The sequence below is a fragment of the Embiotoca jacksoni genome, unplaced genomic scaffold, assembly GCF_022577435.1.
Source record: "Embiotoca jacksoni isolate LCO1_2020_lvr unplaced genomic scaffold, fEmbJac1.0.p SCAF_9, whole genome shotgun sequence".
Classification (NCBI taxonomy): domain Eukaryota; kingdom Metazoa; phylum Chordata; class Actinopteri; family Embiotocidae; genus Embiotoca; species Embiotoca jacksoni.
This window is the reverse complement of record NW_027185447.1, coordinates 4,740,272-4,753,704: the sequence shown is the minus strand read 5'-3', so window position 1 is coordinate 4,753,704 and position 13,433 is coordinate 4,740,272. Positions and strand designations below refer to the sequence as shown.

The 13,433-nt window shown below is 43.7% G+C and overlaps 1 protein-coding gene across 1 annotated transcript; it reads right to left on the bottom strand.

The window, feature by feature from the left end:
• Positions 1–1,228: 1,228 nt before the first annotated feature.
• On the bottom strand, positions 1,229–11,404 carry tmem115 (transmembrane protein 115). The gene is made up of 3 exons (XM_069141022.1): positions 9,828–11,404; positions 7,881–8,245; positions 1,229–5,242 (listed from the first exon to the last, which is right to left on the bottom strand). The coding sequence occupies exons 1-3, from the start codon at positions 10,317–10,319 to the stop codon at positions 4,900–4,902; spliced, it is 1,200 nt and encodes a 399-aa protein (XP_068997123.1). The 5' UTR covers positions 10,320–11,404; the 3' UTR covers positions 1,229–4,899.
• Between the last annotated feature and the right edge of the window lie 2,029 nt (positions 11,405–13,433).

Sequence of the window (13,433 nt, the reverse complement as noted above, 5' to 3'; positions counted from 1 at the left end):
CACACGTTCAGACACATCCTGGAAGATGTTAAAATGTTGAGGAGTAAGGGGGTGTCTGGGAATAAAAAGGAAACAATAACACGTCACAAAATTGAAATAAAATGTTTTTCAAGAGTGAAACATTTACGTAGCCGAATAAATACTACTGATATAGTTTCATTGAGCTGTTCAGGAGCTTTCAACTATTTTAACAGCGGCGGAGGAAGAATTCAGATCATTTCTACCCAAGTAAAAATACAGCAAAGTAAAAAAAATAACCCACTACACGAACAAGTCCTGCACGACAAATCGTACTTATTGTTAAAGTAGTAGCATGAAAATGTAGTTAAAGTATAAAAGCAAAAGTACTTTGGTCTCTCTGACAGGCTGTATTATCTTATGTGACACCGTTTGATTTGTCAATGCTGAAACATCAGTGAGCAGCATGTTGCTGCTGCAGGTGGAGCTACTTTAAACTACTTTACATCCAGTTTTAAATCCAGGGACAGCAGATCAATTCTGTCGAGTCATCCGATGATTGCTGAGAGAGGATGACTCTGTCGGGTTCAGACATCCGAGATGTGAACCCGACCACACACTGATTTTAGTAAGAGGTCAGAAGTCTAAAAGTTTGGACGCTACTGGTTTAATCTTTGACAATATATTCGATATTGGATAAAAGCTTGTTATATCATCCATTGGGTCAAATATTGATCTGAAAGAGAACTAAAGCTGTCAAATAGATGAAATGGAAATACTCAAGTCAAGTAGAAGTACCTCAAAATTGTACTTAAGTGTAGTAAGTTGAGTGCTTTTCCACCGATGGAGTTTCTGGTTTTTGAACATGTCGGTTATCTTAAAACTTGGGAGAGATTGAACCCGTTTCAGAGTGTTGTGGTCGACTTTGACTGAAGTAGGATATGATGCTCCAGTCCTGCTGTGTCATACTATAAAACGGTGGCAGTGCCTGTCATAAAGTTTAAGCAGTCAGGTTAAAACAGGACTAAACCTGCAGGACTTCCACTGCAACGCACTGACTGACAACAAAACGTTGAAAGACAAATCACTTTTTAGTGTGCTAATTTGACAGCGGTGCAGGATCTGGCAGCACTCACTGCAGGTTTTTCTCATCAGATAATTCAAAATGAGACATCTCGGCCGACATCCTCCTGGCTCGTCTGGAAACAATCACCTGTGCGTCCGCAGCAGGGCAGCAAACATCAGAACAATAACACAACAGGAGCTGAAATTTCATACAATCGTCCTTTATTTCATACAGAGATAAAGAAATATATCTGAAAACCAAAACAAAAGCCTGTGCAGCAGCCACAGTGCAGAGAGAGAAAGAGAGTGGCATTAGTGTGAGCAGGATCTGTTGGAGCAAAAGTCGACAGATAAAATGAAAGCAGCGAAAACTATTAAAAAAAAAAACTAAAATGAGAGACCATCCTTGACGAGAGAATAAACAGAGCAGTCTCATCTGTAATCTGTCGCTCATGTCAGGGCAGAAGAACAGCTTTTCATCCACGGCTCAGGGAGGCTGCCGTTTCCCAAACGAGGACATTTTTAAAAGGTACTATGTTGTTTGGCAAAGTGGCTTAAAGACTTGACAACCGCGCCGTCCGCACGTGAAGAATATCTGATCATCAAACCAGATCAATGACGCGTGACTTCGGCGCCAGCGTTTGTACTCTCGTACAGCAGAAATTAAAGGAGGAAAAAAAAAAATCTTCATATTCTGAAAACCAGCATGCGTGTTAAATAAAACTTCACTAATTCTGCTTCAATGTAGCAACACATCAAGCACTTCAACAATTTTAAGCATGTCATTTTTTTTTTTCTATCTCTTTTGCCACAAACACAAATAAAGTCTGGTAAATGAACTACTTACAAGTTCTTCCTTTTAATGGCCTGGTTGGATGAAGATCTGCGACACATAAAATGAATAAACCGGGCATCGAACTGAAACGACCACCTCCATGCACATAAACGCTGGTGGAGTTGTCTTCTCTCTCAGCCACTTTGACAAGAAACCAACCAATGAAAATATGTCTTAAAAGTTGTTTTAAAAAGTCGGCATACCCATGATGTCTCGTCGGTAAAGACGAGATTCTTGTTTACAGGAAAAATAAAACGGCCACGACTCGATTATGTCGCTAAATTGCGTCGCGAGCACCGCAGGGCCTAAAAACAGGGGTTGGCCACTGCGCTGACATCATACTGCAGTTTTTCTAGTTGGGCTACACCAGCTGGGATTATTCATACAGACAGTCTGTGACACACGCCTCGCTCTGCTGGAGGGATGTCTACAGCCGGAACGAGTGGAAATACAGGAAGAAGAAAAACAACAACAACAACAGGAGAGCAGGGCTGGAGGTGGAGGTTTTGCTTAAAAGTCAGAAAGGATGACGTTCCTGCACCTTTCCACTAATAAAATCCCACAACTTCAGTTATCTGCGGGGAAGCACGTTAGAATGGGTTTTGCTGCAGTGCTGATTTTTATCGTGTGATGCATCAGCTAAGCTAAAAAAACAAAACATACTCTGACTGCTATATGCAGAGCGACCTGCATGTAAAAGGTTGGAAAATGACACCATCAAACTGTAAATGCATCGTTACTGTACACACATCCGTTGATACCCGTGAGGGCAGTTTGAGATTTCCGATATCTGACCGCAGCTCAAGCCTCTCTTCTCTTGAAGCTGGACCGGACTCAGGACGCTCCTGAAAGTGTCTCACCCTTTGTGTCCATTCGTCCGCATTTACCTAAAGAAGGTCCCCGATCCTCCAACATAAACACCTGCTGCTTGCCAAAATGGGAGCACAGAGAAACGGCAAACGACACACAGATTTTCATCACTAATATGGCTTATCACTTCCCATTCATAGAATATTTCCATGAAGTATAAAGCAACCGTTTCAATTCGTCACGGAGGGCCAATGTTCAGAGATTTTTTTGTACAGTTCAACTAAGCACGCCGAGCTCAATGCTTCCTCATAACTTCTCGAAAGAGGCATTTAGGGGGAATTGATTAAGTTTGCAGTGCTCAGATTTACGTGGAGCCGTCTGAAACCGTTTAAATCTAAAAAGATGACATCGGGAAATAAAAAAATCTCTTCATTTAACAGTGTTCTCGATGTAGTGTTTCTGTAGCTTTACACGGTCTAATATGAACTTTGTATTTGCAACTCACAGGTGAGGTGAGGAAGTATAGAAGTGCATGATTCACTTTATGAACTAGTTGGAATTTCTCATTTAAATTGGATCCATTTTCAAGCTCGTGATCACGAGTTCAAAAATAACGTTTCCGTTCGTCATCGCTGTGATCGCAGCACGTGAAATAATTAATTGGCTGCGAATGACTTTAATCAAACAGGACGGGGGGGTGAAATTGGGAATTCAGTGATTTGATTGTTACCACAATCGAATGCGACACGCACGACGCTGACCGTCTCCAAAAACCAGTGAGTCGCTGACCTTTGGGTCGGCACGAAGCTCATGTTTATCCAGATGAAAACAATTCAGCTGCCCGTCAACCATCCTGGAAAATGATTCCCGGCTGGCCTGAGCTGTGATTTTAGGAATGAAAGATGGTACAAGCGCAAAGGATGCGAGTGGGAAACCTGTGCCAGGCTGACTACCGCTGATCAATGCAGGAGCCCTCCGTCTACGGAGCTGTTCATCATCACAGGTCAGCGCGTGAAATCAACAGTTAGAAACGGCAAATTATAAATCTGCAACTCAAATCGGTGCGATATTTTTTTTTTTTATACAAAAAAAAATAGCCAGCTCAGTCTGTAAATACCCCAGCAGGCCACTCTCTGCCCTTCCCCAGCACTTCTTGTAACGCTCCCGGATTATTCAACAGCTATTGCTCACATATGTCTCCCATAATTTCAGATCCTAGAATGTAGAAGTGTAAAAAGGGAGCAGGATGACGCAGGGGACCAGAATTAAAATCGGATCATAAAAGCACAAATCTGTGCAAACACCAACATGTCCTGTTAGTCCACGGAAACGGTATTTGTTTTGTAGATTTCTTTTAGGGATCAACGGACCCAGAAGAAAGAAAAAAAGAAAAAGAAAAAAGTTCTCCACTGCTCGACAAACTGAGGAGTAAAAAAAATGAAATAAAATGAAAAAAAAATAAACAAATGGTCCGTTTCTCTGTCTGTAGTTCCAGAGGGACACCAGGTCACAAATGAACCTGATGTGGAACATTTCTGTTCACCTGGCACTTCTTCAAATGTTGAAGTTTGGTATCACGAGTTCGTCAGCAGCAGCAGCTTCTTTCTCCGGTCCGGCCGTCGGTGCCGAGGCCGTCGCTTTTCGTACTTCCTCATGTCACTCGCAGACAATTTCTCAGCGGGGATCAAGCAGGAGCTCTAATGTCTTTCATGCGGAATCAGGAACTCGCTCTCGGTCGGCTTCCTCTTGGCAGGGGAATAAAAGAACAAATATGGCTGCTCCCAAAAAGACTTAGAAAAAGAATATCGTACACCCACGTTGTTATTTATTTAGAAAGCAAGAGAAAGAGACACATGAAGCAGTGAACAGAGCCCTGCGAGTCGGGATTTAGTCCAGACAAGGCAGACTTTTCTGACTTTCCGTTGTCTGCAGGGAGGAAGAGAAGAATTAGTGTTCGGCTTGCTCAGCTGCACCGAGCATTTACAACCAACAGGTCCGAGCTGAAAGGACTGTACAGTCTTCTGGGCTCCGCCGCGACGTCGACAGAGTGTTTGCGAGCGCACGGTCGTGTGTGTGAGCTGGTCAAAGATGTGGTGTGTTTGTGTGTGATATCGAGGGTGATCACCGTCACTGAACGTGTCCGTACACCGGTCAGCGAGGCCGAACGCAGCAGTATACAAACCAGAGAGCCCGAACGGAGCGTGCACATCCGCACACGTGCGCTCTGTTCGCTACGATCTCGAGGGCGCGTCCTCGAAGCTGATAATGCTGGACTCTGGGTGCTGCGCTCCGCCGGAGGACGGCGCTCCGCCGCTCTGCGACACGGAGGACGAGGAGGCGGAGGAAAGGGAGGCGCCGGCGGGTCCCCCGGCTGTCCTCGGTGGTGCGGCGGAGGAGGAGGAGGCGAAGGAGGAGGAGGAGGAGGAGGAAGGGTCGCGTCCGCCCGGGAGGAGCGGCTGCGTGTCGGTTCTGACCTCGTCCTCGTCCTCGTCCTCCTCGTCGTCCATGCTGGGCCAAGCGGACTGATCCTCCACGCGCTTTAGACGCTCGTTCAGAGCTTTCAGGGCCAGTTGTCTGCGAGGAAAGAGACAAAAAGACAACGCGCCGTCAATACCAGAGACGAGAACAGCTGTGCAACAAGGCTGCTTCTCGTCATGATACGGCTCTCGTGTAGATGTGACTTCAATAGCGTCAAAAAGATCAGACGCTTCACTGTCAACGTAAAGATCCTACACGTGCAAGAGAAAGAGAAAGTCTCTTTGCAATGGAACGGTCTTCTTTTGGCGGAGCTCACCACCGATCGTAGATATTTCAGTTTTGTCATATATGTACACCGATATGCACGAATATGAAAATATTTTTACGGGACATCGTGCAGACAGTCGTCGTCATTATATTCCCAGTTAAGTTTAGCGTTTTAATGCACTGATGTAAGTGAGGACAATTAAAATCCTGCCTCCATAACATATTTTTTGTCCCAGGTGTTTGATAACCACACGTGAGGGATCTTTGCAAAAAAAAAAAGAAGAAAGTGTTTATACGAACTGCGTGAAGCTGCAACCTTCGCCGGGAAGTTCTCCAAGTTTTGTCGCTAGATAAAAATCAGCACCCGTTTCACACGGTTTTGTGAGCACTGTTCTGGGTTAGGGTCAGTGATTTCTCCGTGGACTTGACAGGAGGACGCACGTCAGATGTGTCGAACTCCAGAAGCGCTGGAGACTCTTGACATATGTGGGGTTTATGCACTGTGAATTTGTCTCCCAGGATCAGACTGTCAACACACAGCTCGGCTGTGATGTTCTGAGGGAAAACGTGTGATGTGGAGAGCAGCGCCATCAATGGACCCTTTTTTAATCTCGCATTCAATCTCTTTACATCCACTGTGTTGAATCTTTGTGGAAAACTAGCTGTCATCTTTCAATGATCAGAGATTTAGATGGCAGGACATGACATCAAGCGCTTGGATTACCTTATCTGCTGCTAAATGCCATAAAAAAAAAAGACATAATTAAAATGCTCTATAATACCACTCATATAACAATGCAACTCTTACTTCTCTAAGTCCTGATTTAATTGCATTGACTTCCAACTTTGACCGACATTAGTTTTTAGAGTATTAACTTAACTTGTCTGCCTCAAGAATCCTACAAAATTAGAGGGAAGCTGTTCACAAGGAAACATTTCTGATACCAACCTTTGATACTGACAATCAGGAAGAAGAGCAGACATCTGTTTATTAAATGAATGATGTCATATTCTGATTAAAACTTGTCATTTGTTGATTAAATCTACTTACTTCTCCCGGAGGAGAAGCGCTTACATTTTATGTCATTACTACAGAGGCCTTAGCTTCATTCACATAGCAGCCGTGTGTGTGTGTGTGTGTGTGTGTGTGTGTGTGTGTGTGTGTGTGTGTGTGTGTGTGTGTGTGTCAAACAGGGAGAAAGGAATCAATCCCCAGAAGATCAGCAGAAATGCAGACTGAAACATAATGCAGCTCAGTTACAGGATAAACATGTGATCATACTAATACGACGTCACAACATTTTCCAGCTGTTTCTCGACAGCTGGGTAACTTCCGCTGGCTGAACGAGTTCAGCTGTGCGAGTATAAAACAAACAGATCCTGGATGGAAGTTGGAAAAGAAAAGGCCATTTTTTTATGTTCAGATCACACCCATGAAACTACTTTCACACACTGAACACTGAGATATCCCGACACATTGTGAAATAACACCTTGACCTGGACTGTGTGTGTGTGTGTGTGTGTGTGTGTGTGTGTGTGTGTGTGTGTGTGTGTGTGTGTGTGTGTGTGAGAGAGCGGGGACATCTGTGTGTAACTGAATCTGTATGACAGCTTGTAAGTGTATCTAATAGACAATAGAGGAAAAATGATCTGTGACAGCTTGAAAGTAGGCGTTAGTGAGCGCATGAAAGGTTTGAGGAACAGGACTGAAGACAAACCGGACCTCTTAGATGATTTAATGGGTGTGTCGGTGTCCATTTTATGCCGCTCCTTTGATTATACCTACGCATCGTGGATAAACCATTATGGGTCACAATGGTTAATAATAATATTGGACAATATTTAAAATGATGTCAAAATCATTTGATTTTAGCTGTTGAATAGTTGTCATACAAATCATTGTGATGAACAACATAATTCAGTTTTTCCACTTCATTTTATGCCCCTTCTTTAGTATAAGCCTGATCACGGTTTAATAATGCACCTTATGAGGAAGAGCCATTGACTGGCTGTGTTGTTTGGCTTTGCAACTAAATCCATAATGTTTATGTCAAAAGACGCTCATTGAAACAAGGTTAGTTGAATACGAGAAGTTAAGATAAATAGAGCACTAAACCGGGGAGCTGTTTGGTTTTGTCCATCGAGCAGGTAAATGATGTTAAAACGGTTCCTTCTTTGTTCATTTTGTGATTATTGATGTGATTTCCTACTTTGGGCTGCAGCATGCAGAGAAAGTTAAAACAGTTTGCTGCGTTTTAATTGTGAAGTGAATCTACATATTACACAACGATGGAAAGGAAAAATAAATACATAAATAATAAAGGAAAAATCAAATTTGGTCAAATGGTCCTCTGCAACAAACAACAGACTTCACTGTCTCAGATATTTAACGCTTCAGCCTCAGTGTACGAGGATATACTGTCTGCAGATGTAAATATTGAACTCCTCCCTCCTTGCTCGGACTCACCTCCTCCTCTCTGCGTCCTGTGGGTCGGTCCCTGGCAGGCTGATGGTGATGGATGAAGGCGCCCCAACGTCGTATCTCTTTACCATCTTCCTGCACACCTTCATCTTCACCAGGGCGGCGTGGACGAGCCCGGCCAGCAGTCCCACAGCCGGCTGCAGCGCCTCGGGGAAGAAGCTGGCGAACGCAAAGTGGTCCGACATGTCCCCGCGGCCCCGGCTGTGCCTCTGGTAAAAGCGCAGGTAGACCCAGCCGGACAGCGCGCCGTAGCTGTACGCGGCGAGCGGGGCGGAGCTGTCGAGCAGCCCCGACAGGCGCAGTAGGGCCAGGAGGAGGAGGACCAGAGCTGGGGCTGCTTTGAGTCTCACCTGTGGTGGGAAGGGGAGAACGATTTGAGTTTTTGTGGACAAAAATCATCAGGCAAAGGGGCAGCTATTGGGTTTCCTACGGATCAAATTGGCTGGGAAATCAACAGCTGGTTTACATGCCAGGGTGACAGGCGGGAGTCAAAATGGCCCAGCATTTCAATTAAGTTCATTTCCTCCCCTGATCAGTTGAGATCAGGGAGATTAAACGCAGTTTAACACCAACTCATAACAAGCACAAAAAACTAAAATATGGTGAGCTAAATGAAAGTGTCCTGGCAGTGTCAAACAGTGATCCCCGGAAAAGTCACACTATTTAAACCTGTAACGTGATTTTACTGTTACACAGACAGTATATGGCAGAAATGTCCCCATTTTATATTCTGAGTTTTGACCCTCGACCAGCATAAATTACAATCAAACAATTAGCGTAGTCAACCCACTAATAAGGCATCGTACTTGTTATCCAACCGCTCTGCAGCAGATAAGATCGTGTCGGGCCTCGTAGTGTGTTTGTGCTGTTAGGTGTTGGATGTATTTATTTAGGCCGGTAGTACATCCTGTTATGTGTTTTGAGGCAACGTTTAAAACAAAAAAAAGTCTACACACTGTTAAAATGGTATGTTGTTGTGACGGAAAAAAAGAAAGAAAAGAAAGCAATATACATCACGTCACAACAGAGGGAAAATAGTCCAGATATGACAAGGTCATGACTCTTACACAAAACAATGTATTTGTTTCTGGGTGTGCGCACTTGTGCAATCAGATTTTTGTTGCTTTTTGTTTTTACTTTTTGTGCCTGAATGCTTTGTGATTTGTTTTCACCTTCTTTGTAAAGGATTCATTTTCACAATAAAAAATAGTTAAAGTTTGGACATGATTTTTTTTGGTTTCATGGTTGTTGTTTTTTTAACATTACAAAAACCTGCCATCTTAACAAAGGTGTTAAGGCACTGTATCTGCATTTATTCATATCAAACTACAAAAAAGTTAAAAAAAAAAAAAAAAAAACAACCAGAGTGGGTTTTACCAAACATGAATATCAAGCACTGGTTTAGTATAAACAACTATATATTAATTTATATATATATATATATATATACATATATATATATATATATATGTGATTGGAATTTTCCTAATTTCCTGTACGCACTGCTGTCAAAGCGAACAATATAAGCTTCTCTCCCGTCCAAAAAACACGAGGATGTTGGTGGCTAAGTGTGTTCAGTGTTTCTAAGACCGACAAAAATACAAACGATGTCTTGATTTAATGTACCGCGTATCTCAAGGTTAACGAGTAAGTGTCCCTCTGAATGCATCCATGGGGGGGGGGATTCAATGTAAATGTAAACTAAGTACAAAGCAAAGTAAAATGTCCTGGATGTGTGCAGGCCGTCGTCTCAGACCGACTCGTGTGCATATTTCTGCCATTCGCATTCTCGTTCGGGTCCATTCACAATACAACTACGCCATCCCACTTCTCATCGGTCTGCAATCACTTCCAGGCTCAGAAGAGGAGCGTATCTCTCGTCATTAAAAAAGTCACAGCAGAGCACCACGTTTTCTCGTGAGTCAGCCTCACCTGCGGCACTCGGAGCACCGTGGTGTCCCCCATGGTCTGCTTCAGCGCCACCAGGACACCTCCCAGGAACCCCGCTGCTCCGTGGACACGCACAGCGAACAGGAAGTCCAGGTCAAAGGTGGCCACGTAGGTGAGGAGGTAGGAGAGGCCGGCCAGGAGGCCCGCAGACACATTAACCACCGCGAAGAAGATCAGGAGCTCCAGGGCACCCCACAACGGCTCCAGCAGGCGCCCGCAGGCCATAACTGTCCCAACGTTGGCCGCCACACCCCAGACGTGCTCCTCCACCACCCCGTAGGTCACCAGAGTCCACACCCAGAAGTTGGGCGGGAAGAGGTATCCCGGGGTCACCCCCAGGGCGTACGGCGTGTCCACGGCCCATGACAGCAGGTAGAGCAAAACCACTACGGCGCTGATACTTTTTACGACCACGCTGGTGCTGGCGAGGGCGGCCAGGAAGTGCTGCCGAGCCACCGGCAGGTAACGATTCATGGCGTGTCCTGCTTTGAAGGGGGAGTCCCTCTTCTTGAGCAAATCGGCCCAAGAGAGCGGAAAACAGAAAATCAGTCGTCGCTTGCGGTGGGATGCTGGTGTGGGATCAACGGAGCCAGGCGGGACAGGAGACACGTGAGAGTCCTGACCACATGAACGTCCACACCTCTCTGTCAGGCTTCATCCGGGATCGGTCTGTCGAGAGGGGAAAGTCAGCTTTGGGAATCAACTCGGGAAGAGATCCTTCCTTCTGCTCAAAGTCTGTCAGCCTCGGTTTTATGATTTAAAAAAAGGTGAATCTAAACCTTTAACTACATATCTTACTTTCTGTGACAGTCAAAGGGTAAAACATGGGAGGAGGAGCAGGAGGAGGTGGAGGAGGTGGTGGGAGGCAAACAGGACAACAGGCTGACAAAGTTGTAACTTCAGTAGATAAGCCTGAAGATAACCTGAGCGGAGACCTTTTGATCAAGCTGACGACCTCCAGACAAAAGCGTAACCAGCTTACAAATCACCATCAGCTGGCAGCAGCCACATATTTCATATGTAAACTACCTGAAACAAACAAACAAACAAACAAACAAACAAACACGACTGATCCAGATGCTCCTGGTCGAGTTTAGCTTGTAAACACGGGAGAGCTAAGGCTGGCTAGCTGTCACCGACCAGACACGGTGTCGTGTGTCCGCCGCAGGAACCAGCAGGAGACGGTCCGTCTTCAGTTTACAACGTAATCTGAAGTGTCAGCAAAAAAAAAAAATAAAAAAAAAAAACCAACAACCCCGGTCGATGTGACCGGCTCACGGAGCTCCGGTCCCTCGGTCCTCTGCGCCCCGTCGGCCCGGTGTCTCCCGGGCGAGCCTCGAGGATTCCCCGTAGTTAGCAACAGGCCCTCAAAACAATGTCGAGAGACGTTTCTCAACGTGCGGTTCGCGGGGTTGTTTTCCACACTGCGTCAGCCTCGGTCGTTCACGGTGTCGTTTCTTCTGTCGTTTTCGAGGAGGTTACTTCAAAAAGAAACACACGATACGTTGTCTCGGCAGGCGCGTCTCCTCCCGGTAGCACCGCTCAGCTCACGGACCTGCGCTGTCTGCCGACGTCATCAACGATCGGTGGGGAAACGTCACGTCACGTCACGTCACTTCTCAGCAGAACAGCATGCTGGGAAACCGAGTTCTTCACGCACCCCTCAGGTTTCACGTTCAGTGTTTGGGTCCTTGACTCACCTCTGGCAAAACCCATCACATAACAATAACACTGTTGTCTGTGTTTCTTGGTTGTTTGTATATAATATATATAGATATATACTGTACTGTATATACTGTGCATTTTATATTTTATATTTTATATTTTTACTGCTATTTTATTGCTTTTCTATTATTCTATTATTATCTTATTGCTTCTGTATGCTGCTGTAGCGAAAAAAAATTTCCCCTCTGGGATTAATAAAGTAACTACCTAACCTAACCTATCTAACCTAGGCTATATAATCTTATCAATAAACGGTAGGCTACCTAAAGTATCAGAGGTAAAAGTACACATTAAACAATAAGTGCTTTCCTGTCATTGTTTTACTATGATGTCCTAGTGGGCTTTAAACTATATATTGTGTTTTTGGATTAATATTCCAGTTAATAAGCATTTTAGTGTTTTTGTTCTTTAAGGTTGTGCTTATTTGAACTAGCCTACTTCACTGTTGGTTTGATTCATCCATAGTCATGCATCATATTCCACAAGATTCAAACAGCCTGTATTCATAACATTTGCTAAAAGTAGTATTAGATGACAAAGTAATGTCAGTACTTTTACTTGAAATACATCATCTTCCACCAGTGCTACCTCATAAATTTTTAGCCTTGTTAGTGACATGTGAGTTCAGACAGAGATATAGTTACATTAGCACAGTCTGAAATACTGTATTATTGCTGTGAAATATAACACATCACCTAAAGTTTTGTCTTGATATTTAGCCTACTTTACGATATATAATTTTAAAAAAAAATTGGTTCACTTCTGTTAACATATAAATTAAAAGCAAGTCGTTCCTTTGTGTTTCCTCTGCAAAATTATAATATGTAAAGACATAAAAATAACACGGATGAATCCATTTTATTTGGAGTAATCAGAACTGGCATCACGTACAAGGAAAACAAACCACATACAAATAGGCTTTAACAGGAAACAAGGACACAGACTAAACAACAAGCTTCACTATCAGTCTTTAGAAAGATAAGATCACTGAAGAAAAAAAAAGAAAAAATGAATGAGACATGGGATTTTTGTGCTTCATGTTAGGTCCCAAGGTTAAGCACGGGTTTACATCAGCTTTACAGATATTTTGCGGGTCTGTTACCACCTGCTAAATGCTGATTTATTTCTGTGGTTAATAACTTCAAGTACTCCAGTTTATGAATTTGATTTGGATGCACAATTTATTCCTAAATCCTCATCATAGTTGTAATGGGATTTGCAGTCATTGTGACTGTCCGGTTTTGCAGCGTAATAATCATGCAAGTTAGCAAGTGAGCTCGATTAATTCAGTCACTGGTTTCTGTAAAGCCACGGCCCTGTGAGTACAGGACATGGATTATTATTCAAACACCTCTCACTGGAATAAGAGCTCAATGCACCCATTATATTATCCACCATATCCTCTTTTGGCGGCTGGAATTAACTAAACGACAAAAAGCCCAAAACTGGAATATACATTTTGGGATTAGTCAAGGAACAAATGTGTTGGGTTCTTCTCTAATTATGATTTTAAGTCTTTAACTTGAATTATGGAGAACTGTAAAGATCTGCTTGTTCTGCAGAGGGTCTCTCTCACACTCAAACAAACTCCCCTATGTGAGCAACCCTTTAATAAAGTAGGACACGGAAAGTGGATCAAATCAAACCCAGATTTTACCCTCCATGTTACGTTCCATCAATCCTACCGCTGCGTTACAAGAACAGAATGATTCAATATAATGTCAGGAAGAATTACAGGAGGAGGAAAATGGCATGAATATGAGTGCAAATAAACCAACAGAAGAAACTACTACCACTAAACTCAGTTGAGCTATTTTTAGGTAACCTGATTTGTGAAAATGGTTTTCATCTGGAAAACAAGTC